Consider the following 27,984-nt stretch of genomic DNA (forward strand, 5'->3'; position numbering starts at 1 on the left):
AGTCAGAATTAAAGAAAGGGAACCTCTTTGTCCAGTTATTCAGAAGGGAAGGACTGTTGTCCCTTTAAGGGCTCTCTTCAGTGGGGAGTAGGGGGAGAGGCGGTGAAGGGATGGACAGAAAGGACAGGAAGACTTGGAAGCACTTTCTTTTTTTAACTATAGTAATTAAAATGTGTATTTTAGATAAGGGAGGTCTTTTGAAGGATTTATTTTAAAAACTGCATGTCTGAAGATCCACGCATTTAAGGCCAAAGATGATTGTGCATCTAAAACTCTATGCAAGCATTTTTTAGAAATGTGATTTTATAATCTTCACCAGCTCACTAATGAAATATTTTTAAAGCAAATTTTAAACTAAGGTCCTGTAGACTGACATGTTCTGTGTAAATATTACACTAATGCATAACTGTTTTTGTCAGTAAAGTCAGAAACTGACAGTATAAAAACTTATTTGGGCATAAGTTTTCGTGGGCATCTGATGAAGTAAGACATAAAAGCCTTGTTATACCTAAAATCTTTAGAAACATATATTTTTTAAAACTGGTGAAATTTCATAAACATGTCTATTGTTATGGAGATCACACAAAAGCTTATGCCCAAATAATGTGTTAGTCTCTAAGGTGCCATAAGGACTCATCCTTGTTTTTGCTGATACAGAATAACAGGACTAACAGTTTCAATGTTGTGCTAATAAGTCTGCCAGGCTGGAGGCTTTTTCACTTTTAACTACTAGATTCCCTCCCAAGGAAGACTCACCAGGCTGCAGCAGCCATCTGTGGGAGCCTGCAGGAAGGGTCAGAACAGGGATAGGAAAACAACGGGGGTGGACACTAAGACCCAGTGGTGCCCCAAATTTTCAGGTGCCCTCCGCAGCTACCTATGTTGCCTATGCCTAAGGACGGACCTGAGGGAGGTTGACGTGTTCTCCGACTGGTTTATAAATGTTATAATTCTTGACGTCTGATTGGTGTCCATTTATTCTTTTGCGCAGAGACTGTCCGGTTTGGCCAATGTACATGGCAGAGAGGCATTGCTGGCACATGGTGCCATATATCAAGTTTTTTTTTTCTCCTGCTGATAATAGTTCACCCCTCCATCTAAATGGAAAAGTACCAGGTTTAAGATGGATTTCATTATCAGGTGACATGGTCACATGTCACTGTAAGAGCCCTAGTCTCCATTCCCCATGGGCTGGCCCACACGTACACAGGAAGGCTTTGAAGTAGCGAAGGCCATTTACAGCTGATTGTTTCTGGAGCACCCTTAATGGACTCCACTTAATATGTTTTTCATCAGTGATACAAGTTTATATCTTATTCTCCTAACTCCGGATAGAGAAATAACACATGTAAACAAATGGGATGTAAACGCTTAATGGATTACAAGCTTTCTAAAGACACCATATAAGGGGTATTTAGCATCAAGCACATTCCAATTATGTCATATTCATAAGAATATTTCCATAAAGCACATGGAGTGCAACGTCACAGGGGCTCCAGCTGGTTCCATTTTGTATTGGAACCCCCTACGTATTGACCCTGGCCCTGGTTGCTGCCGACTCCGCCTGGCAGAAGGGTTAGTCCTGGTAAGAAAAGCAGAAAAATGTCAATAGGTTCCAAGGTCACTGAGAGTGTAATGTGCGAACTGGTGGGTTGTCTCTGGGAGGCGACACACAAAGCCCCTGGATCCTGACCCATAGGGATAATGGAGCCAAGGGAAATTCTTCACGGTGCACACTGCCCGTTGGGGACGATCCATCTGCGCTGACAAGGTTTCAATCCCAGGGGACAATCTGATCTATTCAGATCATTACACTGCAAGAGCCAACGCCTGCCTAGTCCACAGTGAGTGACCCCTGGAGCTCCTAGGAGAGCCAAGGGAAGGGAACGCAGCGGTGCCAGGACAGGACATTCTGGTCTGGTGCCTAAGACATCTAGGATACCATTTGATAGTGACCGACTCTCACTAAGACTTGCAGTGATGTTCCCAGCTAGCTCATAACCAATCCTGAGTCATTTGGGGGGCAAAGCACCTTTACAGCAATGATGAAACCCAGCTAGAGATGACTATTTCACAGGCTGGTACTGGAACACAGCAGAGGATCTCTTACCATCTTGGTGCTGGTGGTGGGGACAGCAGACATGGACAGATCGGATGTCTGAGATTTTGTGCTGAACATTTGGAATCCCTTGATCCATCTCCTGTACTCCTCTCTCACCTAGAGAGTGAGGGACACGGTCACTGCACTATGTAACTAAAGCTGAGAAGGTCAGACATGGCCACCGCAAGGCCGGTGAAGGTGCTGGGTGGGCACTGATGGGCTGTGGGCATTACCTGGCTATTGAGCAGACAGTGCACCAGGAAGATGAAGGCTCCCTGCAGGCTGTTGATGATGGTGAATAAATAGGCCATGACTGTGGCTGCTGGGCCGAATTGGAGGAGACCAACGCTCCATGTGCAGCCCAGAATGAAGAGCTGGGCGATGGCTTTAAAGGTCAGTAACCTGGATAAAGGCAGATGGAGAGATCCCGTTACAATAACTCTGTGGAGAGCAATTGGGTCAGGAGGATCTGGGCAGAGTGGGGTGGAGCTACCGGCCCTGGCTTTCCTGTGTGGGACAGGGTTACTGTCAGTGCAAAGACTATGGGAATTTGTTCCCATGGATCCTAGATATGCTGTTCCCCTCCTGCAATCCTCCACACCCTCCGGTGCCAAGGACCTTCCAAACCAAGGCATCTGACCCTCCAGGATTGTTTCGTTGCCATCTCACCTGTGGTCTCTGAGGGTGGACACATCTGCATTGAGGGAGGAGAGTCTGTTTCTCAGGATCCACAGGGTCAGGGCAAAGAACATTATATTTATCTGTGGGAACAGTGGGAAATATTTCCTGTAAAACATCCCATCTGGGGCCAGCGACTTCAGCTGAGGCAGAGAACGATCCCAGGGGACCAAGCCAAACACTGCACAACCGGGGACTGCTCATTTCCGGTGGGAATTATCCCCTCCCCGTAATATCCCCTGGCAGATCTTGGTCCCTCCCCAGGCATGGAGCTGACAGCACAGCCAGAGCTGAGATGAATCAATGGGATCACACAGGCCAGGTGCTGCTCAGAGTTCAATATGGAGCCTCTCCAGTGCAGTCAGGAGTTTTTTTGGGTTTACACTGGTGTAATTGAGAGCAGAATCTGGCTCAGAGATTCCACATCCTGCCTCTAGAATACTTCCTGCCACTTCCAGGATGTAACAAGTCCCCCCTACCCCTCTCCCCCAACTTCCTCAGGGGTAGGGAGGAATATGGAGGGACATTTGTTTCCTCCACCTACAAAAACCACTGCAGAGTGGAGCCCTCTCCCTTCCTCGTTCCTTGGGTCATTAACTCGACTAGATCAAACTCTTCTGTCTTCACTTGGCAAAACTCCTGCTGATGTCCCTGGGAGCTGGGCCCGAGTAACAGCTGTAAGCCTGGGGATACTGCACAGGGACTCATCCCGGGACTGACCAGAGCAGATGAGCCAGCTGGGACCTAACTGGGTCTTTCCTTGTGTTTTATGGGCCACGTTCCCCTCCCTGCTTCACTGAAATCAATGGGGTCACAGAGGTGAGAGGAGAATGTGGCCCTGTGGTTCTGTGAGGTACCCACCAGGAATATGGCACAGACTGGGCCCAGGAAGCTCCAATGAAAACCTCTCTCCAGGCTGAGCCAGCAGCTACAAGCAGGGAGGAAGAAGAAGGTGACTTTAATGGGATTACTGCCCTTTTTCAGCCCTGGGGGGCAGAGATGGGGTGTCAGAGGGCAGCTGGATCACAAAAGCGAGATGGATCTCAGCCTGCCTGTGACATGGCTGACTCTATTGCAGGTAGCAGGCAAACAGCCCTCCCCATGTATCTCAGCATCTCCTGCTTTCAACAACCACTTCCTCTTCCACGTCCTCACATGACCCTTTCTGGCGGATGGGCCAGTATTGCTGGAGGGCCAGATATGCAGCGGAGGGACATTGGCCTAGCTGCACTGAAGGAAGTGGAGCTGCCTTGATTTGCACCAGCTGAGGATCTCACCTGGGGTGTCTTGAACATGCCGCACCCTGTTTTAGTGGAGTCTCTCACTTTAGAGAGGGGATGCTCAGGGGTTTGCACACAGGAAGAAGGTGCATTTGTTTCCTACCCACCAGCCCCACAAACCCAGCCTGGGAGCTGGGAGTCCAGTGGGATCTTTCTGGCTTGTTCTTCCACATCATCAGTGGGGTGAGGAGTGCAGATGTCTGACAGGGGGCAATTCAACTGCAGCGCTCGGGGCAGCTTAGTGTCCCTGGGGATGGGAAGGGTCCCAGGGGAACATTCAGCTCCCAGGCACGGTGAGCAGGGAAATCTAGGTTAAAGTCAGACCTGGGGTGAGCCGGACAAGCACCTGGAAGCCACATCCCAGCTCCCCTTCGGGATGGGTGCTGCACGTACTGTGTGGAAGTTCTGTAGCCCCCAGGATTCACCGCTGCAGAAATAGCCACCACCAGGGCTGCGAATCCGTAGCCGACCGGGTACATGAATCTCTTCTTGAACCGGCTGGCGCTGGTGTAATTCACGACCTTCAGGTTCCAGACGGTGAGGAAGAGGTGCAGCCCCTCCAGGAACATCCAGCTGAAGCAGGCCAGGAAGAGGTAGTGTAGGAGGCCAGCAATGACAGCACATGCCACCTGGGGGAGACAGAGAGCCCAGGGACACTGCGGTGGGGAAGGGAAATGCTGAGTATGGGGGAGACCAGCCGTGGGGTCACCCCGGGATTCTTGCTAGCACAGCTTTCCAGTTATAGTGCTCCATGTCCCAGAGACGGCAGGTTCCTCGGGCTATGGAGGGTCCTGCGGGTGCACATTGCTGATGCAGGAAGGGAGCAGAGATTAGTGGTTAGAGGAGGGGAGCAGGGCTCAGGGGATCCAGGTTCTGTTCCCAACCCTGACACAGAGTCCCTGGGTGACCATGGGCAAGTCACGTGGGAGAGGAATTGAGGCAAAGGGAGACTGTGACATAGGAATAGAACTGGCTGAACTCCAGGAGGTGGGGACACTCAGAGCACTGTGCCCAGTGTGAAGGGGCCTAACAGGGTGGAAACATCCCCCCAGGAACACTCCCTGTGTCCTGCACAGCACAGAATCTAGGGAGAACAAAGGGGTTCAAAGCCACACACCCCAGCCCTGCTGCGCGTGGAGGCACAGAGCTGGGGATAATCAGGCCGTACCTGAGTGCGGATGCGGGTCGCTGCGGTGAGGAAGAGCAGGTTGGCCAGGAAGAGGCAGAGGCAGAGCTGCAGGTGGAGGGAGGTGCTGACGTTGCGGATGGAGCGGCACAGGAGGAAGGTGAGGATGGCGAGCAGGAGGCACAGCAGGGAGAGCGTCAGTCCCACATAGGTGATAATGGTCAGTGGGGAACTCTCCTGTAACACAGCAAAGGGAGAATCACCAGTGACCCCAGCCGAGCCCCCTCAGCTCCAACTCAGCCTTTTCCCCAGCAAAGCCTCCAGTCACTCCAGGGAGAGCTTTGCCCATGGCTGAGTGAGGAGCTCAGGGTCCTGCCCTGTGACCTGAGTCTCACGGTGCGATACCGTCACTGCGATGGGAGCCATTAGGACGGCGAAGCTGGAGAGATGGTCACAGCTGCAGGTGGTGTGAGTACTGTTCGTGTGCACGGCGGTGCAGCCATCCGGAGACCAGCTGCCGCTCTCGGCCACCACTTTCCAGTAGACGCAGAAAGCCTCTTCCTCCTCTTTTTTGGCCTGGAAACACAACAGAATGATCCTCATCCTCACGGGACCACAGAATGTCGGTTCTCTTATTACACATCTATAGCAAACCCGAGGCCACTGACAGCTCCACAGCTCTCCTCACAGAGCCCCCGCTGCCCACTGGGGCCATCCTGGTGACAGCGGAGAGAGAATGCAGATCCTGCTGCTCCAAAAGCCCAGGCCCTGCTATTGGAGTGAAAGGGAAATAAATCCTTCCTTGCCATTAGCACAATAAGGAATGTGGTACATGGCTAAGGAGTTCCGACAGCATCCAGCAGAGGGCAGTGCTGTGTGCACACATACACATAAGCACCCCAACATTTCATTACCGTATCAAAGTGTTATAAGATGATTTCCTGAACCACAGTCTCTATAGAAAGCAGCTTTCCAGTTATTCTGATTCAGGGGTGAGCTAGGCGGAGCTGTTACCCTAGAGCAGAGGTAGGCAAACCTTTTGGCCTGAGGGCCACATCATGGAATAGAAATTGTATCACTGGCCATGAACACTCACAAAATTGGGATTAGAGTGTGGGAGTGGGTGAGGGCTTTGTTTGGGGGGGCAGGCTCTGGGGTGGGGCTGGGTATGAGAGTTTTGGGGTGCAGGAGAGTGCTCCAGACTGGAATCAAGGGGTTTGGAGAGCAGGAGGGGGCTCAGGGCTGGGGCAGGGGGTTGGGGTGTGGGGAGAGCCTGGGGGGTTCAGAAGCCAAGCATTGCTTAACTCAAGTAGCTTCCAGAAGCAGTGGCATGTCCCTTCTCCAGCTCCTACACGGAGGCGCAGCCAGGCGACTCTCCACACTGCCCCATCTGCAGGCACCGCCCCTGCAGCTCCCATTGGAGCACCAGAGGGGGCCATTGGAGTGTGTAGGAGCTGGAGCAGGGCCATGCTGTGGCTTCTGGGAGTCGTGTGGTGAAGCCCGTGACGCAGTTGCCAGGCCAGAGTGGGGTCTAGCCACATGGTCAGTCCCCTGAACCAGTGCTCTGGCCGGAATGGGGCTGAGCTGCATGGTGCGTCCCCCAACCCTAGTGGAAGCTTGTGTGCTGTCTTAAAATGGCTTTCCGTCCAGATGGCGCCTGCAGGCTGTATTTTGCCCACCCCCACTCTAGAGCACTTTGCACAACCATGTGTTGTGGTACAACCCCCGGTAACCTCTTCCAGTAAAACAGCCCCAATGCATCAGGAATAAGGATACCTCCTCTTCTCAGGACCATCGGGAGCCAGAAAGGCAGCACGGTCCAAATGCCCGGGAGGAGATGGTAACTTCTATATGCCCCTCTGGAGCCCCAGATACAGAGCAAAGCGAGGGGATCTCCCTCCACACACCTGCCTGTGGCGCAGGGTGAATTTTGTGGGTCTGGAGAGGTGAATGGGTCTCCCGTCTCCAACGGCCCCACTCACCACCCTGGAGTTGAGGTGACTCTTCTCCAGCTTCCCACCAACCGGCAGATTTCCCTTGCTGAGATGTCTTGCACTGATGATGGAGTCCAGGGTGGAGTAGGAAATAAAAGCAGCAGACCCCAAACCTGCTGGGAGAGGAGAAGATCCCTTGTTAAGGAGATGGGGACACTATGGCAAAGAACAAGCCAGCTAGGTGCCCAGAGGTCACAGTGAGTCTATGGCAGATCTGGGAATAGAACCCAGGATCCTGGCCACAACTCTTAAGATTTAGCCAGTGGACCATGGTACCATCTCCCTCAGAGCCCCCAGGAACACGTCTGCCTGGAAACGTCCAGCTGCAGGATGCAGAGATGAAGATTCAGTTTTTCCTCAAGAAGAGCAGGAGAAGGGCTGGTCAGGGATGAGCTCCTGGTGCTGGAGGATTCAGGGCCCTGAATAGGCAGCTGAAGGTACACGTTACCCTGGGCCCCCACATCTCCATTTGGGGGTCTAGCTAGCTGCCCTTTCCATTTTCTGGGCCCACTGCAAACCAAAGATCCTCCCATGAGCCGTCTCCCCTCTGTGCCCCCAACTCCTCAATGCTCAGGGCTCAAGCTGTGGGACAGACAGGAACGAAGGTGTCAGCTCCATGGCCCAAAGCCTGAGAACCACTGGCTCAGCCAGCAAGCAGCACTCCAGGGCTAGAGACAGAGGCCGGGGCCAGCCTGGGGATCCATAGGGAGGGAGAGAGGGAGGAACGGGGGAACCCAGACTGGGGTTCGGTGCCAGGGAACCGCTCTGTGCTGTGGTTTGTGCCCGGATGTCTCCATCCCCAGGATGGTACCTTGTGTGGCTGCCCCGGTGACTGTATCACAGTGCACGTCCATCGTCTCTTCGTAAGCTCTCAGGGTGAAGATCTCGCTGTGCTGGCTGCAGTTCCCTGTGACGAGCCATGTCTGGATAGCTGTGGGGCGTGGGGGTGAGAAATGACACTGCCCCTTGCTGTGAAACCACTTCCCTGGGAATCTGTCCATTCTGGGTCAGATCCACCCCCCTCCCACTCCGCTTGGAGCCAGAGGGGCCTCAGGGCTCTTTTGCACTAGGGGAGGGGGAAGTTTGGTGCCCTCCCCCTCGAGTTGTCTGATCACCCCTCCCATATCCTTTCCCCCCATTCTGGCTGTGTCTCCCTGGGGATGCAGCGTCCCCAGCAGGGGGAGTAGTGTGGGTGGGGGGAGGCGCCTGGCTCAGCGTGGCAGCCCCTAGTGGTGAAATGCCAAATATCACATTTAAACCCTTCTCGGGCATTGCTGTTGCTCCTGGGGGCACTGGCGGGGCTGGGTTATATTTCCTGGTGCAGGGGCAGTGCTGTTCTCTGTCTGTACTGAACACAGGCTCACATCACAATGATGTATAGGCTCTAACTTCCAATGGATTTGGGGCACAGAGTGTAACCCCATATCTCACAGCAGCCAGCAGGTGGCGCTGAAAGCCACACATCCCCCCTCACCCAGAGACTCTGTCATCACGTTCTGTGTTGTCCTCTCCAGAGACCGGAGAGCAGTGGCCAGTGCAGCCAGTTCCACGCTCTGCAGCAGGATGGTCACGGCCGACCCCACCACCCACTTGTCTCCGCTGTCCCAGAGGGAGGTGCTGTTCAGGAGGGCATTGAAACGGAGAGTCACGTTCTGGGGACAGGAAAGAAAAAGCCCTGGGAGCGAGGAGTCCGGGGTTTCAGGTGCCACATCCCATGTGTTCCCAGGGGGTGTTGGCCATCACAGCCAATGTCAGTTCAGGGGGCAGCAATGCTCTCAGAGGGGGAGCCCTATAAAAGGGAGGTTCACTGAGGCTGACTCAGGGCCCCACTGGGACCTGAAGCTAACTGGGGCCAGAACCCTTTGTCCTTCCTTCTTCGCTCCTGCTCCCCCATCTCCCATCCTTCCATTACAGATGCCAGGGAACAACATTGTCACAAGCCCACGGTTTCCTAGGCTGTCTCTATGTTGCATCAGGGAGCTGCTCAGAAATGTCTGGCAGGGCAGGAATAGGGCACAGATCCTGCTGCCTGAAACACTCAGGTCACTGATGGATGAGCTGAAGGAGAATCCCCATTAACTGTTAGCAGTATAGCACCTCTGATGAACAACAACAGTTCTGAACACAAATGTGCACTCACACAAACACCACTAGAGGGTGCACCCCTCATCCCCACAGCAGTGGAGGGCACAGATCTTGTCTGAGGAGTATCTACATGTCTCCCTCCCCTCCAGTGACACTCCTAACCTGGCATAGCAGCACGCAGGGCTCTGGGGCACACACAGGGGCACTAGCCTGCAGGGCACATTTAAGGAGTGAAGCCTCTCACCTCCAGTGATAACGCCGCACTCCCGTCTCTGCGCATGGACATCAAAATGTCTAACGTTGAATTAAAGAAAGAGCAAAAACTGCTGCTCCTGCTGCTCCGCTTTCCCTGCAGAGAGACCCAGGGCAGAGGGTGAGTTCTGCAGATGCCAAAGGTGACCGACATTGGTGTTTGCCTTATGCAGGGGCCTGATTCTGACATCCCACATTGAGTGAATAAAGCTTTTATACCAGACGTGTCCAGGACATGTACAATGGTTCTGTTGCCACAGCGAGAGGTTCATGTGGAGAAAGGAAACAGTTTCTAGTAACAGCTGGAATACATCAAGGCTTGGGACTAAGCCCCTTTTTGTTCACATTGGTGCTGGATGCATTGACAGAAAGCAGCCAGAGAGGAGTCCCCTGGCACCTGCCTTTTACAGATGTTGTAGTGCTCGTGGGGGAGAGGAAAGAGAAAGTGAAAGAAGATGCAGAGAGACATGCAGGTGCATATTGGAAAGAAACAGCATGAAGATTAGCAGAAGAAATCAGAGTACATGGTCTGTAGATTCAGTGCTCTCCTGCAAGAAGACAATGGAGGTGTAAGTCTGGGGACCAGCCACTCGCAAAGCTACAGAAGTTTTAGAAGGTTCAATATCAATTTGCAAACACTTAGAAGATAAGGTGATAAGTAACAGTCAGCATGGGTTTGCCAAGAATATATCCTGTGAACTGACAGCTTCCTTTGGCAGGGTAACAAGCCTTGTGGATGGGGGGAAGCGGTAGATGTGGTATATCTTGACGTTAGTGAGGTTTTTGACACTCTCTTACGTGACATAAACAAACTAGAGAAATACAATCTATATGCAGCCACTCTAAGGTACATGCATAACTAGTTGGAAAACCATTCCCAGAGAGCAGTTATCAGTGGTGCACAGTCAAGCTGGAAGGGCATAACAAGTGGGGTCCCGCAGGGATCAGTGCTGGGTCCGGTTCTGTTTAATATCTTCATCAGTGATTTAGATCATGGCACACAGAGAACACTGATCAAGTCTGCAGACGATCCCAAGCTGGGAGGGTTTGTAAGTGCTGTGGAGGATCGGACTAAAATTCAAAATGATCTGGACACATTGGAGAAATGGTCTGAAGTAAATAGGATGGAGTTCACTAGGACAAATGTAAAGTTCTCCACTTAGGAAGGAACAATCAGTTGCCCACATACCAAATGGGAACTGCCTGCCTAGGAAGGAGCCCTGCGGAAAGGGCTCTGGGGGTCAGAGTGGATCACAAGCTAAATAATACACTATGCGTTTATTTCAAATTTAGCAGCATTAAACCGAATTAACACTGCACCCGTCCACACAACGAAGCTCTTTATTTCGATATAAAGGGCTCTTAATATCGATATCTGTACTCCTCCCCGAGAAGGGGAGTAGCGCTGAAATCGGTATGGCCATGTCGGATTAGGGTTAGTGTGGCTGCAATTCAACAGTATTGGCCTCTGGGAGCTATCCCACAGTGCACCATTGTGACCACTCTGGACAGCAATCTGAACTTGGATGCACTGGCCAGGTAGACAGGAAAAGCCCCAAAAATTTTTGAATTTCATTTCCTGTTTGCCCAGCATGGAGAGCTGATCAGCACAGGTGACCATGCAGAGCTCATCAGCACAGGTAACCATGCAGTCTGAGAATCGAAAAAGAGCTCCAGCATGGATGGCACGGGAGGTACTGGATCTGATCACTGTATGGGGAGAGGATTCCGTGCTAGCAGAACTACATTCCAAAAGATGAAATGCCAAAACATTTGAAAAAAATCTCGAAGGGCATGATGGACAGAGGCCACAATAGGGACTCACTACAATGCCGCATGAAAATTAAGGAGCTCAGACAAGCCTACCAGAAAACCAAAGAAGCAAATGGAAGGTCCGGGGCAGAGCCACAGACATGCCACTTCTACGCTGAGCTGCATGCAATTCTAGGGGGGGCTGCCGCCACTACCCCACCCCTGACTGTGGTTTCCGAGGTGGGGGTAATCTCAGCCATGCCTGAGAATTCTGCAGACGGGGAAGATGAGGAGGAGGACGACGATGAGCTTGCGGAGAGCACACAGCTCTCCGTTCTCCCCAACAACCAGGATCTTTTTCTCAGTCTGACTAAATACCCTCCCAACCCTCCCAAGGCGGTATCCCAGACCATGAAGCCATGAATCACAGGCTAAATAAGAGTCAAAAGTTTAATGCTATTGCAAAAAAACCCAAACCTCATTCTGGGATGTATTTGCACAGTAGTTCTCAAACTTTTCTACTGGTGACCCCTTTCACATAGGAAGCCTCTGAGTGTGACCCCCCTCATAAATTAAAAACACTTTTTAAAAAATTTAACACCATTATAAATGCTGGAGGCAAAGCGGGGTTTGGGGTGGAGACTGATAGTTTGCAACCTCCCATGTAATACCCTCATGACCTCCTGAGAGGTAGCAATCCCCAGTTTGAGAACCCCTGTACTAGCAAGAGCGTTGTAAGCAAGACACAAGAAGTAATTCTTCTGCTCTGCTAGAGGGATGAGAAGGATCGAGTCCCAGCGATGAAAGAAACAAACACAGAATTGCCGTGATCTTGGATTGGGGTTTACAGGGGTCACTGTAATACCAACAGCAAAGGTTTTTGTCTGGGAATTTCTGTATTGGTGGTAAAAAACACAGGGCAAAATCCCCAAAAAATGAATGATGGGGTCAAACGTACCTGCAGAGAGAAATTCCTGCATGTCTTTTTGATTTCCTCGAACTCAGCGCTGGAGTTAATGCTGGGGACTTGGAGCGATGGGAAGAGAGGAGCAGACGTTAGAGCTTTCATATCAGATTTTCATCTCAACTCACTCCTGTCTGGGGGAAAATCCCCTTCTCTTCCCAGCCCCGATGGCTGCTCTCTGTGCACATGCCAGTCCTGCCCTGACAACAGTTTAACATGCGGCTGCTCCAAAACTCCCTCCCTTCCTCCCCATCTCACTCTGTCTCTCTCTCCCCTCCCAGAGCCTGCATCCCACTCCCCCTCCCGCACCCAAACGCCCTGCCTAAGCTCTGAGCCCCATCCCAGAACCTGCACCCCGCCCCTCCGCACTCCAACCCTATTCCCCAGGCTTGACCTGGAGCCTGCACCCCCTCCCACACCCCAACCCCCTGTCCCAGCCTGGTGAAAGAGAGTGAGGGTGGGAGAGAGCGAGTGGCAGATGACGAGGGATGGAGTAGGCAGTGCAGGGGCCTTGGAAAAGGGGCAAGGAAGGGTGTTTGGGTTTGTGTGATTAGACAGTTGGCAACCCTAGGGAAGAGACACCTGGCCCCTGGCAGCCCTGCTCACTCACTTCCTGTCCTGGCTCTGGTGTAATCCCAGCCTGGCCCTGGCACAGCCCCTGCTCCGCTCCCCAAGCCAGACCTGAGAACGCTGGTGGCTGTGGCTCTGAGACAACCGGAAACACCCCAGTGGACGGACAGGCTGGGCTGGGGGGAGGTGAGGGTCTGGAGGCTGAGCTCTCCCCGTCCAGGGTTGAGACCCAGAGGGACCCCGTCCATGGGGGGCAGGGGGCTGGCGCACCGTCCCAGACCAGTTCCCAGCTCACTGCCCCCTCGGGCAAACCCTCTGCCTGCTTAACCCCAAGCCCTGCCCAGCCCCCCAGGTGTCCCCTCCATGCTCCGTGCAGCAGGACCAACCTTGGCACAAGGTCGTGTTCCTGTTGGAGGGGATGTAGCCGGCCTGGCACTCACACAGGTAGCTTCCGTAGGTGTTGATACACGTGGCCTTGGGGCCGCAGATATCTGGGGTCTTCTTGCACTCGTCAATGTCTGAGAGGGAAAAGTATGTGTGGGGGGTGTCACACACAGCACAGCTGGGGACTCATGGGGGGCAAATGCCCATGGAGGCACCTCCCACCCATTGCAGAGGGCGTGGTCTGTCAGTCAGTCTCTCTGCTCCATCTACCCCCTCCCCGCCTCCGTTCAGTTCTCCTTTCTTCCCTGCTATTTGCAGGGCTCCAATCCCTGCGGCGCAACCCCTCCCCCACTGCTTAGATTAGGGGCTCAACCTTTTCCAGACCAGGACCCTGCGATCTCCCCCCTGCACCAGCCCTGACAGAGCGGGGTTAAGGGGGGGGCATATCAGCCAGTTAAGCTGCAAAGGGGAAGTGACTTAGGCTGCGTGCAGGGCGCTAGCTAGAAGGAAGCTCGCCTGGGAGGGGACAGGTGGTGGGCTGGGCCTGGTGGTGGGGGCCTGAGGCAAGGGGGGCTAGGAAGGCCAGAGGGGGGGATAGGAGCCCCAGAGGAAGGTTTTCACTAGCAGGCATAGGAGAGAGGGGTCTGATTTTGAAAGACTCCCCCAGAATGGGGATCACAGCGTGACCTGGCCGGATGGCCAAGACACGGGGCAGCCGCGACTCTGTGAGCTGCAATGGTGGAAGAGAAGAAAGGGGGCGCTGAACTGGAGCTAGTTGCCAGAAGGGGACGCCATGCTCAGCGTTACAGACCCCAGCCCGATGGGTCCCCTCCCCGTTCGGGATACACCCAGCCCCGCCCCTCCCATGGAACACTAGGAGAAGGGTCGGTGGGCTGTGCCCAGGGGAGTGCTCTCTGGTGGCACTCACAGGGGTCTATGGCAGAAGCCTGCAGATCCCCACGTGCAGCCAGGCCCTGCACGGCTGGTAAAAGGGTTGTTTGAAAGCGAGCTGGATCCAGGGGATCCCCCTATTCCTAACACTGCGCAGTGAGCAGCGGCCCAACGTCCATTCCCGGACCCTGCTGTGACCCCCAGGCCTAGGGCCCTGCGAGGTGAATCCACCGAATCCTCAGACGGATGATGCCAGCTCGACACTCGCTGCCGATCCAGCCTGTGGAAGCCGAGGCCAGAAGATACCCGCCCAGCCTGACCCCCAGCATAGCCCCAGACGGAGTCACCACCCAGCGGGTCACCAATCTGGTCTCAAACGGAGGGGACTTTACTGCCGTCGCTGACGCCTGAGACCTTTCACCACAGTGAAGAGTCTGATCTGACATACGGACCCCGCCCTTCCCAGGCACAGAGAGCCCTGCCGTGATTTAACCAAACGCTGAAGGGCCGTGCCCCCGCCAGGCTGCCAACGTGAGTAGCGCCAGCTGCCGGGCAGAGGGGGATACGCGGGGGGATGTCGGGACTCCATGGTGCAGCAGGGTCACTCACCCCGTGCAGAGAGTGGGGTTTTCTACCTAGGGACTCGGCTTGTACATGCAGAGATGCACTCATTCGGGCCAGCCAGCCCCTGGGGAGCCTGCAGTCCTATCTGGGGCAATGAGAGATGGAGACGCAGAACTCAGATGATCTCTGATTGCACCTGCAGGCTTGGGGGGATGCTGCAGCTTCTAACAACATCCCCAATGCCTTATGCTCATGCCTCGGTGGAATTAGACAGCATGGCAAGAGACATAGCGACTTTCATCCCTGGGCTCAGTTTCCAATTTGTAAGACAGGCTGGGAGTTAGAACAGACACTTTGCCCAGGTGTGGCGCAGAGAAAGAATGAGACCTAAGGGCAACCTGGTTAGTTTCACCATCCATGAATGCTGGTAAGTTTCAAGATACTGGGTAAGCTCAGTGGCGGAGCATTAACAGCATAACCAACACCAAGCAATCAATAAAACCCCAAACCATGAGCCAGGCTGCAAAAAAGTCACGAGCTTGGTTTAAAAATCACGAGATTTTTTTTTAAATCCATTTTGGCGTCGTTTTGTCAGTCACCCCGGCGTAAAGTTTGGCAGTTTTTCCTCCACCATGTGGGCCAGGCCCTAATTTTGATTTTAGACAAAAGTGGAATCACATGACTCTGGGAGGTGGGGCTTTAAGGCAACGCCACGAGTTAACAACACTGCAGAAAAGCCAGGAGCATCATGTCTTTGCCACGACTGTGTACAGCTCCCGTTGTACCTGTGCAGATCTGAGCCGTATCCTTTTGACTCTTCCCAAATCCCCAACTGCATTTACACATGTAACTCCCTGGCATGTTGATGCAGTTCCCGTGGGGCTCACAGATTGTGGCGTTTTGCTGGCACTCGTCAATGTCTGCAAGGAGAGAGAAAGCGCTAGACCAGGCTGATCTAGGAACTGGACCTTGGGCACTAGGGGATGCTGCTGGGGGATAATCCAGGCATCCGAACTGCACCATGCTCTGGGGAGACGGGGCTGGTTAGAGCCAGGAGTTCAGTGATTGGGTCAGCGAATGGGAGCAAGTTGGCTATTGTCCAGAATGAGCCGCTCCAGCTGGGAAGGGAAAAGCAGCCCTGCTGGGACACGTGCCTGCTGCTTGCTAAAGCCACCAAGCGGATCTGGCGATGCCCAGTGCCGCAATATCAGTGCAGACAGCAATGCCTGAATGAGCCGTCCGCCCCTGGAGGGGACAAATGGGGAGCTGCTTTGGTGGAAGGGGATAGAGAATAACATGAGGGCTGGTCTAATGCCTGGATATCAGTCAATGAGGTGACCTCCTCTGCACCCCACAAGCTGCCCTGGGCTCCCCCTTGCACACAGGACAGTGCAGAACCAGAGGGATTCAGAGACAGGCAATGAGAATGATCAGGGGCCTGGAAAATCCCTCTATGGAGAGAGATTGAAAAGACTGGGGCTGTCACCTTAGAGTGAACGTAAGAGGGACGTGTTAAGAGTCTATAAATGCCTGACGGGGATAGAGAAGGGAGATGAGGAGCTTCTGTTCTCCCCACCTAATAACACGAGAGCAAGTGCCAGTCAGGGAAGTAAGAAGAGGGGAAATTCAGAACGGAGCCAAGGAAAGGCTGTTTCACACAATGTGCGATTAGCCAGTGGAACTCCCCACCACAGGAGTCCCTGAGGCCAAGAATTTAGCAAGATTCAAGAAGCGACTGGATATTCCTGTGGATGATGAGAACAGCCAGAGGGATCATAGTTAAAGGGCACAAACATTTGGGAAGAGAGAAAACCTCCTGTTGTGGGGCTTCAGCCCAGCTGAGTATTGGAGACCAGGAAGTGAGGGCAGATTATCCCCCGGCTGCCACTGCAGGGCTCTTCCACCGTCCTCTGCAGCATCTGGCTTTGGCCCGTTGGAGCCGAGATATCAGGCTAGATGGGCCTCAGCTCTGATCCTGTCTGTACTGTGCAGGTGCCATGTTACTTGTGTCTCAGCCTGGCCGGTGCCATGGTTTTGTCTTTTCAGAGGCTGAGCTGCTCCCGGGGCAGACTGAACCTGTCAGAACCTACCAGCTGCTTCCTGCCAAGTGCTGCCTCCTCCGCCCCTCGACCCTGCGACACTCGCGGGTTCTCCTGACAGCACCAAGGTGGCTCCGTGTTTCCAGAACCTGCTTATTCCGGAAACGATGTACAATCGGGTTCCGCTCCCGAAGGCTTCCCAGAGTCCAGGTGGGATGGGAACGGAGCTTCCAGCGTCCTTATTCATCCCGTCCTGGTTCCATTGGGATGTTTACAGTGGGTAGCGCCGCAGCCGGGGCCCCGTGGTGCCAGGTGCTGTACACACAACCAGCCACAGGACAGCCACTGCTCCAAAGTGCTGTCCCCAGCCCTGTCTGCTGGAGAAGTGCCATGCGCTGGGTTTTCGGTGTTGCGGCCAGAGTTCTCCCCTCCCTCAGGCACACAGGTGTCCCATGGCTTCCAAACTCACTCCGAGTTGCAGGGAGCTCTGAGATTGGTGTCTCTAGGGGCTTAAGTACACGGGGAAATTGAGGGTAACAGCTCCTGTGGAATCGCTCCCCGTCCGGACAGTCTGGTCTGGACTAGTCAGTGCTCTTCCAAAGAGAACAGCGATCGCGATCAATCCTCCCGGGGGCAAGCCCTAGGGATTCTCCACACGGCTCCCGATACCAGCTATCCCCGCACAATCCCCGGGACGCTGGCTGAGATACCTGCGGCGCTGATTTCTTCTTGTGCCTAGACCCGCCCCAGGACACTGGCTGGGGTTATCCCATGTGGCCTGGGGCTGGCGCAGGAACGGCTGGGCGAGGTCTCCACCGGGGGAGGCGTTTGAACTAATGGGGTCCTAAGTTCTCCCAGTGCTACGGGCCCGGTGCTCTACCCCCCCAAATGGGGGTGTAAAGGGCGGTTTCCATGGGAACGGCCGGCTGGGACTTGATACAAGCTCTAACTACCGGCTGAACGTCGCAAACAAGGGCCTGGAACGCCCCGGCCCCTTCTCCGGTCAGGCCGCCTGGCTGCCTGAGGGGGCATAATGGCCCCCTAGAGAAACACCCTCCCATCCAGGAGGCTCTCTGTTAGTGTGGGGCTGGAAAAGGCTCTGCTCCCAGCCCTGAGGAAGGGGGCAGATTTGGGGCATGGCCGGGGTGCCCTGCGCTGGGGCTATTCCCTGCTCCCCAGGCCCATAGGGGGCAGAGCGCACTGTACTGTATGTGGACTATACACAAGGCCCCTTCCCAGGCTCAGGGGCACCAGCAGCCTGGATTCTGTGTGCTGGGGACAGCAAGGGCCCCACTCATCTCCCTGGAGCCTCTGTGCAAACCTCTCTTGGTTTTCACACCTCAACTGCTAGAACAGGGCCTCATCCTCCCTGATTGAACTGACCTCGTTATCTCTAGCTTGCTTGCTAGCATATATATACCTGCCCCTAGAAATTTCCATTACATGCATCTGAGGAAGTGGGTATTCACCCACGAAAGCTCATGCTCCAAAACGTCTGTTAGTCTATAAGGTGCCACAGGATTCTTTGCTGCTTGTGCAAACCTAGGGGTTTATTCCCAATCCAAACACCGAGGCAGGGGAGAGCCTGGCCCCCACATGCTGGGGCAGCAGTTGACGGTCACAGCTGATCACAGCCCCAGTAAGTGGATCAGGTGACTTTGCTGAAGCCGGCAGCAACCTCTGGCGCAGCACCAGGCCTGGCATGAGCCCAGGGGTGTGTCTATTGGGGGGGGGAGACAGAGACTGGAGGACTGAGCAGGGTGCGTTGGGGGCAGGGGAGAGCTCACCCTGGCAGCTGTTCTCACTCGTGTGTGTGAAGCTGGCTTTCCCAGAGCTGGGCTCGTAGCCATCCCTGCAGGTGCAGTAGTAACTCCCAGGCGCGTTGTTGCAGTTTGCGTCGAGGCTGCAGTTTGGTGGGTTCCACCCCAGACACTCGTTAATATCTGTAATGCAAGAGGGGATGTTCTGTACAGCCCTGGCAGGGAGATGTTCCCCGTATCACCCCCCAGTCCCCCGCACTGAGCTGGGTGATGGGACCCAGGTGACCGGGGCCCTGAACGGTTAGTGATTAAGGGCCTGATTCTCAGTTACCCATTTCTGCTGCTGGAATGTCAGAAACAGCCCCCCACACCCCTCCTGAGCCTTCTGTCCCAAGTACGGGGTGTTCGGCCCCACAAACACCCAGATCCCCCATGTGAGTGGAGCGTGTGGAGACTTCCCCTGGGGGTCCAGGATCCCTCTGTGTTGATGAGAGGTTAGAAGCTGCCTCTCCTCTGCCCTCTCCCTCCTTGGATCCTTGCGTGGCGGCGGCGGCGGAATAGCCAGGGCTGCCTCATTCTGCTGCTGTGGGGCCCCTCTACCCCTGCACACCCAGGGGTTGATTAGGGCCCAGGCTGGGATTCAGATGGGTCAATGTGATGGCCCCCCCCCCGTGCCCAATTCACAGAGCCCAACACTCCTGGCTCCTACTGCAGCGGCTCCTGCTGCTCACTCTGGAGGCCCCCGGTTTGATTTCCAGGAAGGCGGCTGTTATATCCTTGGGGGCAGCAACTTTAGGAAGAAATCACTGGAGACACAGAGAGCTGTAAACCTTAGAGCAGCCATTTATTGCTACCACAGAACTAACCAACAGCCAGCCAAACAGGCTGGGCTATCCCCTAATAATCCGACTCAGTTGCCATAGAAACACAAGATTCTATTACCATGACAAACAAATACACAACATATTCCTCCCCCCTTAATAAGAATGTCTCCAAAATAAAACAAACACTAACTAGAGAAGGAGGGTAGACTGCCTCCATTCCTGGCTAAACCCTGAGGATTATTTTGCCCCATAACAGGGTTCGCTCTAGCTAAAGATCCAGCCGACGAGGAGACTTTCTGTCTCTAGGTGGATTATGGTGGACTTCTGGTGTTGTTTCACCCGAGAGTGTCTTGGGCACAGGCCTGACAATGGGCTCAGGGTTCGTAGGGCGAAGGGGTGAGGATGGGGTATCAGCTTGTGCCGGGCAGAGAGGTATCTCTGCCGCTAGCAGTAATGGAGGGGAAAAGTCAAGAACAGGTGACTCTTGATTCGATGTCTCGCCGGAGGTAGTGAAGTCAGGCAACTCAACTGATGATGTGTCCTGAGGACTGGTATGACCTGGCAGGAGCTGATCTACATGTCGCTGCCAGGTGAGATCCTCTGCAGTCCAGACGGTGTAGGAAACAGGTCCCATTTGAGGTATGACATTGGCAGGGACCCATTTAGCTCTGGAAGTATAATTCCGAGCCAAAACCGGCTGTACCGGGCTAAAAATTTGGTCTTTTGCTCTGGGTGCACGCCTGATGATTTGATCTTGTTGCTGACGTTGCACAATTTGTCGGGGTTCAGAAGGTTTCAGCAGATCAAAGCAAGTGCGCAGCTGTCGTCTCATCATTAGAAAGGCCGGGGATGCCTTGGTTGTAGCATGAGGTGTGTTTCTGTAGGATAGTAAGAAGGTGTCCAGACGCTTTTGAATGAATAATTGTCCCCTTGCCGATTTCAAAGCTTATTTCATTGTCTGCACAAATCTTTCAGCTAATCCATTAGTGGATGGATGATATGGTGCTGAAGTGATGTGATGTATCCCATTTGCCTTCATACACTTCTGAAACTCCTGAGAGACGAACTGCAGTCCGTTGTCACTCACAAGTTGTTCTGGCAGACCGAAACGACTAAAGAGTCCTCGTAGTTTTTGGATAGTACTCTGTGCAGTAGTGGACTGCATTATAGATACTTCTGGCCATTTAGAATAGGCATCTATCACCACCAAGAACACGCTTCCTTCAAGGGGGCCAGCGAAGTCAACGTGAATACGTTGCCACAGCTTTTCAGGCCAGTCCCATAGATGTAGGGGTGCCCACTGGGGTGCATTCCTCACACCCACCCTAACATGACATACAGGCTCTTGCCTTCTCTTCAATAGCATTGTCCAACCCAGGCCACCAAAAATAGCATTATGCAATTTCCTTCATGTGCACTATTCCAGAGTGACCGGAATGGAGCTGTTTTAACATCTGTGATCTCAGTGGTGGTGGGATAATGATACGTCTCCCCGCAACAAACAACCAGATTGGATTGATAACTCCGTCCTCCTGGACATGTAGGTAACAAGGTCTGGTGAGACCAGAAAGGTTCGCCGAGATGTTCCATGCATCACCAGGTCCATAACTTGGGACAATATTGGGTCAACTCGAGTTGCGTCCTTTACCTGAATAGCGGTGATAGATGTATTCTCTACTTGTTCAAAGTAAAAGATTTTCTTCTGGGCAATATCTCGACGGTTGATGGGCAACGGCAGCCTTGAGAGATCATGCGCATTGCCATACAGAGTGGATTTCCTATATTTGATTTCATATGTGTGCGCGGAAAGCAGCAATGCCTACCATTGCATACGACTAGCGGCTAATGGAGGAATGCCTGTGTGGGGTCCAAAAATTGAAGTCAGGGATCGATGGTCAGTGAGAAGAGTAAACTTCCATCCAAAAAGGTACTGATGAAACTTCCGAATTCCAAAAGCGATTCCCAATGCCTCACGTTCGATTTGGGCATAGTTAGTTTCTGCTTTGCTTAGAGTGCGTGAAGCAAAAGCAATAGGTCTCTCTTCTCCTGAAGGCATTAATGTGTGATACGACTGCTCCCACTCCATAAGGAGATGCATTGCAGGCCAACTGTAGGGGTAAGGATGGATCACAGTGCGTCAGAACTTAAGAATTTAGCAATGCACCCTTAGCTTTGTTAAATGCAACATTACAGGCTTCAGTCCACTTCCAGGCCTTGTTCTGCCCAAGGAGTTCATGACGTGGTTATAGCAGTGTGGCTAACTGTGAGATAAACTTTCTATAATAGTTCAATAGTCCTAGAAACGAGTGAAGCTGGCTAACATTTCGAGGAGGGAGAGCCTCCACAATAGCCTTAGACTTGGCAGGGGCCTTACGAAGACCTGTAGCATCAGTGATGTGTCCCAAATATTCAACAGAGGGCTGGAAGAATTCACACTTGTCTTTGCGGACTCGCAGTCCATACTCTTCCAGTCTTTGTAGGGTAGCCTCTAAATTCCTTAGGTGATCCTCCTCATTCCTTCCAGTGATCAGGATATCATCCAGATAACACTGCACTCCTGGCAAGCCACACAAGATCTGGTCCATAGCCCTCTGGAACAGGGTGGGAGCAGATGTTATTCTGAAGGGTAGGTGACAGTATCGATAAAGCCCCTTATGCGTCACAATAGTCAACAGCTCTTGGGACTTTTCATCAATGTGCATCTGTAAATGTGCTTGACTCAGATCAATCTTACTGAACTTTTGTCCCCCAGCCAGGCCTGCAAAGAGGTCATTGATGCGGGGAAGCGGGTATTGCTCTGCACATAACACTGGGTTGACAGTGTCTTTAAAATCACCAGAAATCCGGAGGGAGCCATCTTTCTTCACTATTGGAACAATAGGAGTTGCCCATGGGCTGTGAGTAACTGGTATTAGGACTCCATTTGTGACCAGGAGCTCCAGGTCTGCTTTGACTTTCGGCCTGATGGCATATGGCACAGTTCTGGCTTTCAGATATTTTGGTGGACTGTCAGGTTTAACGTTCAGTGTCACAGTGATTCCCTTCATACTTCCCAGATCCTCTCCAAAAACAGCAGCATGTTTCCTTAGTATAGTGGTCAGACCGGTTTCTTCTTTAGTCACTTGGTGCACTTCTGCCCAATTCAGCTGGATCTTCCTAAGCCAAGACCTACCCATTAAGGCTGGGTAATTACCTCTCACCACAAACAGTGGCAATTTAGCAGCCTGTCCATTGAGCTCCACCTTAACATCAATAGTACCCAACATGGGCACAGCTTCTCCCGTATATGTCTTCAGCACTGTTTTTGTTGCTTTAAGTGGAAGATGCTGTAGCTTTTCTTTATACGCAGTCTCTAAGACCAGTGAGAGGGCTGTACTGGTATCCAGTTCCATGCGTATAGGTTTGCCGTCCAAAAACGGGGTTACCCAGTATTCATGTGAGCCCACTGGCAAAGACAAAACATGGAGTGGCTCTTCTTCTTGTGAGGAGGTATCTCCTTGGTCATCTTGGGTCTGCTCTAGGGTATGCAGATTTCCCTTTTTGGTCGGCCAGACCACAGGCCTTTTTTTCTTTTGTTTACAGGCACACTCAATGTGTCCCTTTTTGCCACAGTATCAACACACTGGGTCCATACACCAGCATTCTGATGCATGATGACCCGGCTTACCACAGTGGTAACATTCCTGACTCCCCAGAGTTTTGTGGGTAGGTTCTTGTGATACCTTATGCACCCTAGGGGATGCATTGATGGCTTGTGCCTCCTTTGTAGCCAGTTCCATGGAGACAGCAATATCAATGGCCTTCTGTAAGGTAAGCTGAGCCTCCGTCAATAGGTGTTTCCGTATAGCTTCACTGTGCAGGCCACACACTAACCTCATTTAATATCTCCTTAAATTCACAGTGTTCCGCCAGCTTTCTCAAAGTTGCTACAAATCGTACAACTGTTTCGTCTCCTTTCTGGTCTCTTTTGTGGAACCTGTAAGTGTAGCCATGGTTTTAGTTTCAGTTTCACAGTCAGTGCAAACAAGCCAGTTCTCACCCCCTTCCAGCAGCAAACAAGGTGTGTTTGTTTTTGTACCTTAACTTCTACTTCCTTCTGTTGCTGGGGCAGCACAGAGATCCCATCCTCGTAGCCACGTTGTTATATCCTTGGGGGCAGCAGCTTTAGGAAGAAATCACTGGAGACACGGAGAGCTGTAAACCTTGGAGCAGCCATTTATTGCTACCACAGAACTAACCAACAGCCAGCCAAACAGGCTGGGCTATCCCCTAATAATCCGTCTCAGATGCCATAGCAACACAAGATTCTATTACCATGACAACCAAATACACAACAGCGGCCCTCACCTGTGCTGCTGCCTCCCTCATTCCCCAGCCAGGCTGAGCACCCCCAACAGGCCCTGCAGTCAGTGGAGTTGGCTGCTCCGTCCCTTACTGCCCTGCTCTGTCCCAGTGCCCCCCAGGACAACGTGGGAGCCCTGTTACCGTCACAGGTCTCCGTTGGGTCGGTGAAGAAGCGATTCCCATGTGACATGTATCCATCCAGGCAGGTGCAGTGTGTGTTGTTCACACACTTGGCGTTTGCTGGGCACAGCATATGGATGTTGCAGTCCTCAGTGGTACCTGCAGGGGCGGGAACAGCTGGGCAGGGTCAGTCAGTACAGAGCAGCTCCCCTTCCTCCCCCCCTCCCCGCCCACAGTGATATCGACTCCTTTCACATGCCCCATTCGCTGATTTTTGTCACAGACAGGCAGAGCCGCTGGCGCCGGGTGTCGGTTCAAGTAAAACGTTTTTGATCTCACCCATTTTTTTCCTTTTTGTTGTTCTCGTTGTTACTCTCGGCATCAATTTCAAACTGAAACCTCGCTTCAAACTGGAAAACTGGATTTTTTTGTTTTGAAAATTATTCCACCCTCCCCCACCCCCTGCCCACACAATTTTTTCCCAAGTAAAACCAAACATTCCTCTGAACCGAATCGGCATTTTCTGGCAAAAAATGGTTCCTTGGGAAATTCCTGCCCAGTTCTGCTCTGGATTGACTGAGAGCGGAATTGGGCATGAGGCTAGTTTGGATCCTGAGCTGCCTCCCATGACCCAGATTGTGACCTGCCCATAGGGGCTCCTGAATCCTTTAGATGCCTGGTGTTTGGGGCTCTGCTGGGATCCATCCCTCTGACCAGCATGAGGGGAAGGATCCCAGCACAGCTTAGCCCGCTGCAGGGCTTAGGATGGGAGCAGACGGAGCAGGGGGGGTGCAGCACTGGGGGACCCCAGTGGGTCAATGGGAACTTGCCCGAATCCCATCTCGGGATTCACGACAGAGCTGGGCTCAGAGCTCAGAGTCCGGATCCGAAACACTCCCTCAGCTGGGCACGTGGGTCCCAGGGTTCAGGCCAGCCCAATTTTGGGAGGGGGGGCACCTACAAATGCCACTTCTAACATCTTCACCATCAGGGGTTTGATCTGGGCTGGTCAGTAACATGGCCCTTGGCTACAAAGGGGATCTGCCCCACACTCCAGCCCCCAGTGTAGAGCCCTGGGCCCCAGTGTCTATTCTCTACTGGCCATGGGGCTGGGAAGGAAAGGGAGGGCTACACAGGGGCCTTCTCCTCTCTCCTGCACGCACCCACCATGCTCTATAAACCCACCCCAAGACGCCCATGCCAAGGGGCTGCTCCCGGCTCGCCCGACCCCTGACTCTGCTCTCCTCCCATAAGGGAAAGAGACCAGAGGGGGCGGAGGCTGGAGACCCCTGGCAACCGGGAGCACTGGGGAAGGTTAGCCAGGAGGAGTCGGCCTTACCTTGTACACCATGATTCTGGGCCCCGGTGCCCCACAGGCACAGGGCGATGCAGAGCCCTGGAAGGCAGAGACAGGGTAAGGCACCATAGGCAGACGGTAACCGCCACTCAGCTGCACACGCCCCCAGCCGCCCCAGTCCTGCCAATCCCGGGCCAATGGCCAGTCAGGGCCCTGCCGATGGTGGAATTAAAAAAGCAGAAACCTACTGCGCTGGGAAATCAGCCCCAGCTGGTATCCCTGGTCATATTTTTTAACTGGTTTCAGTTGGGAACTGGACTTTTGGGCAGGGAAACTGAGTCTTTTATTGTGTGTATGAGCAACAAAGATCAGGAGCCCCCATTGTCAGGGCAGGATTTATACTTAGGGTTCCCCAGGCACAGGTGCTCAGTGGTTGTCCCCTCTGGCTTGGAGCTCCGGCGGCCCTGATGCCTGGAAGTAGCCAGGAACTGAAGGATTCCTCTGCTGCCCGTAAGCTCTTAACCACCATGGGCAGTTGTAGAGCCCTGCCACTTTTTACTTTTAGGTGCCCTGCTGCCCAGTGCCCCCCACCCCCTCTGCCCAGAGCTGCCCCATGAACTCCCCCTGAGACCCACTCTCCCAAGACCTGCCCCCTGGCCTGCACTCACTGGCCCCTGGGAGGTGACACTGTATGCCGGGCAGAGGGAGGAGCGCTCCAGAAGCAGGGGTGTGTGGGGCTGTCTCCCCCTCAGCCAGCCCTACCTGCTGGGACCCAGGAGCAGCAAAATTTGAATTTTTAGGTGCCCCATAGAATGTGGCATCCCTCGGCACATGCCTCCTGTGCCTAATCGGAAATCCGGCCCTGCCCATTATGCCGGGATGTGCCCAGAGCCCACAAGCTCTTCCCCAAAGGGAAGTCAAAGGGCTTGAGGGTACCCCACAGGGAGGAATTCCCAAGTTCTCCTTCCTAAGTTCAAAGGTTTTTTTTTGCATTTGGGCGGTGGCAGCGTTTACCAAGCCAAGATCAGAGAAAAACCTGTAACCTTGAGGGTGTAATACAAGCCTGGAGCGGCCAGTATTAATTTTTAAAATCCTTGCGAGCCCCACTCCTGCACTCGAGGTGCCAGAGTGGGGATTCAGCCTGACACCATCTTTGACCTCTCCACGCTCTGGTCTCATAGTAAGCCCATCTCAGATAAGCCCATCTCAGCCAGCCCCAGGAAACTGGCCCAGTAAATCTAAGGGTGTTTCAGTGAGTCTGGATGAAATCTCAGTTGGTGCAACGTGAGCATTGGAGGGAGCAGAGGAAATTGCACGTTACACCAATGTAGCGTATGCCTAGGGGTAAATTCTAGCTCGAGGAGATATACCCAAGTGCACTCTGACCCAGCTGGCATGACAAAAATTGACGTGTGGCCAGGGTTGAGAAAGTACCGAGAGAGGCTACTTGCCCTGACTACAATCCAGTCGAAGACCGCAGGTATGCATTCAGGGTGGCCAGTTCCTCCTGCCTCCACGGTGACACTTCTATTTCTAGCTAGATGAGAGCTAGTGCAACTATGTCTTCTCGAGCTGGAACATTCACCTTCCAGCCCCAGTGCAGACAGACCTGTGGGCCCCCTAGACTCTCCTAGCTCCACCCATGTTCAGCCCATGGACTTTGTTCCACTCACCCAATGGATACACGTCACCTCGGGTTCCCATGGTGGCTCAGACACTGTCAGGGCAGGTTGAGATCTGAGGATTTTGAACTCTGCAGCCTCCTTATCTTGGAGAAATTAGACAGGAAGCCAAGTCGACTCATGTCCTGTTGCATTATATTGTATCAACCCACAGCACTGCACTGTGCACACAGGAAAGCACTGTCTTCTCAGCACACCCTGCTCTCCTTCCTTCTGCCCTACCACTTCTCCCAGACCCATAAGCATTTACTTTCCTGAGTACCTATGGGGAAAACTGACCACAGTGCAGAGGGCCTAGCACCACTTCACAGAATCACAGAAATGGGGAGTTGAAGGGAACTCAGGAGGTCAAACTGTCCATCCCCATGTGCTGAGGCAGGACCAAGTGCACCTAGACCATCCCTGGCAGGTGTTTGTCCAACCTGTTCTTAAAACCCCAATAACAGGGGTTCCACAGCCTCCCTAGATTACCTGTTTCTGTGCTGAACCATCTTTAGAAAGTTTTTCTTAATATCTAACCTAAATCTCCCTTGCTGCTCACTAAGGCAATTCCTTCTTCTCCTACCCTTGGTGGACTTGGGCACCAATTGATCACAGTCCTTTTTATAACAACCTTTTGCATATTTGCAGATTGTTATCATGTTCCCCCTCAGCCTCTCATCTCTGGACAGAACATGGCCAATTCTTTCAACCTTTCCTCACAGGTCATGTTTTCTAAACCTCTGATCATTTCTGTTGCTCTCCTCTGGACTCTGTACAATTTGTCCTCATCTTTCTTGAATTGCAGCACCCAAACCTGGACACGGTTCTCTCGCGCTGAATAGAGGAGAATAGTCACCAGACATTTGCCTTTTTTCAATAGCATCACACTGCAGACTCACATTCCATTTGTGGTCCACCAGAAAACTTATACCCTTTTCTGCAGTGTTGCTGCCGAGCCAGTGAGTCCCCATCCCTCCCCTGCAACTAATGACTTCCAATTAGCTTTGCACCCTCCTTATGGTAGTTTCATCTAGTTCATATTTCCTTAGTTTGAGTAGGAAAATGTCATGTGGGACTGTGTTGAAAGACCTACTAAATTCAAGATACATCATGTCAACCTCTTCCCCCACAATCCACTAGACATGGTACCCAGCCAAAGAAGGATATTATGTTTGTTTGTCAGGATTTGTTCTCAGGGCCGGCTCTACGTTTTTTGCCGCCCCAAGCAAAAAAATTTTTGGCTGTGTCCTGTCCCAGCCCTGGGCTCCCCCCCGCACTCTCCTGCTGCCCCAGTC

The 27,984-nt window shown here is 53.0% G+C and overlaps 1 protein-coding gene across 11 annotated transcripts; it reads right to left on the reverse strand.

Annotated features, from left to right (window-relative positions):
• Window positions 1–1,359: 1,359 nt before the first annotated feature.
• LOC115642109 (adhesion G protein-coupled receptor E3-like) lies at window positions 1,360–26,761 on the reverse strand. Of its 11 annotated transcripts, none has more exons than XM_030545546.1 (19): window positions 26,699–26,761; window positions 25,068–25,124; window positions 23,750–23,887; window positions 18,486–18,623; window positions 15,427–15,561; window positions 13,189–13,320; window positions 12,227–12,294; window positions 9,509–9,613; window positions 8,654–8,831; window positions 7,991–8,110; window positions 7,093–7,295; window positions 5,591–5,761; window positions 5,228–5,422; window positions 4,453–4,688; window positions 3,641–3,707; window positions 2,771–2,862; window positions 2,335–2,503; window positions 2,111–2,218; window positions 1,360–1,582 (listed from the first exon to the last, which is right to left on the reverse strand). In XM_030545546.1, exons 1-19 carry the CDS (start codon window positions 26,727–26,729, stop codon window positions 1,577–1,579), a joined length of 2,349 nt encoding a protein of 782 aa, XP_030401406.1. In that variant the 5' UTR covers window positions 26,730–26,761; the 3' UTR covers window positions 1,360–1,576. The 11 variants fall into 11 exon arrangements, with proteins under 11 accessions (XP_030401406.1, XP_030401404.1, XP_030401407.1 ...); XM_030545544.1 differs by having other exon boundaries at window positions 7,093–7,292; window positions 18,468–18,623; XM_030545547.1 differs by having other exon boundaries at window positions 7,168–7,295; window positions 18,468–18,623.
• Between the last annotated feature and the right edge of the window lie 1,223 nt (window positions 26,762–27,984).

Source organism: Gopherus evgoodei, unplaced genomic scaffold, assembly GCF_007399415.2.
Source record: "Gopherus evgoodei ecotype Sinaloan lineage unplaced genomic scaffold, rGopEvg1_v1.p scaffold_37_arrow_ctg1, whole genome shotgun sequence".
NCBI lineage: Eukaryota > Metazoa > Chordata > Testudines > Testudinidae > Gopherus > Gopherus evgoodei.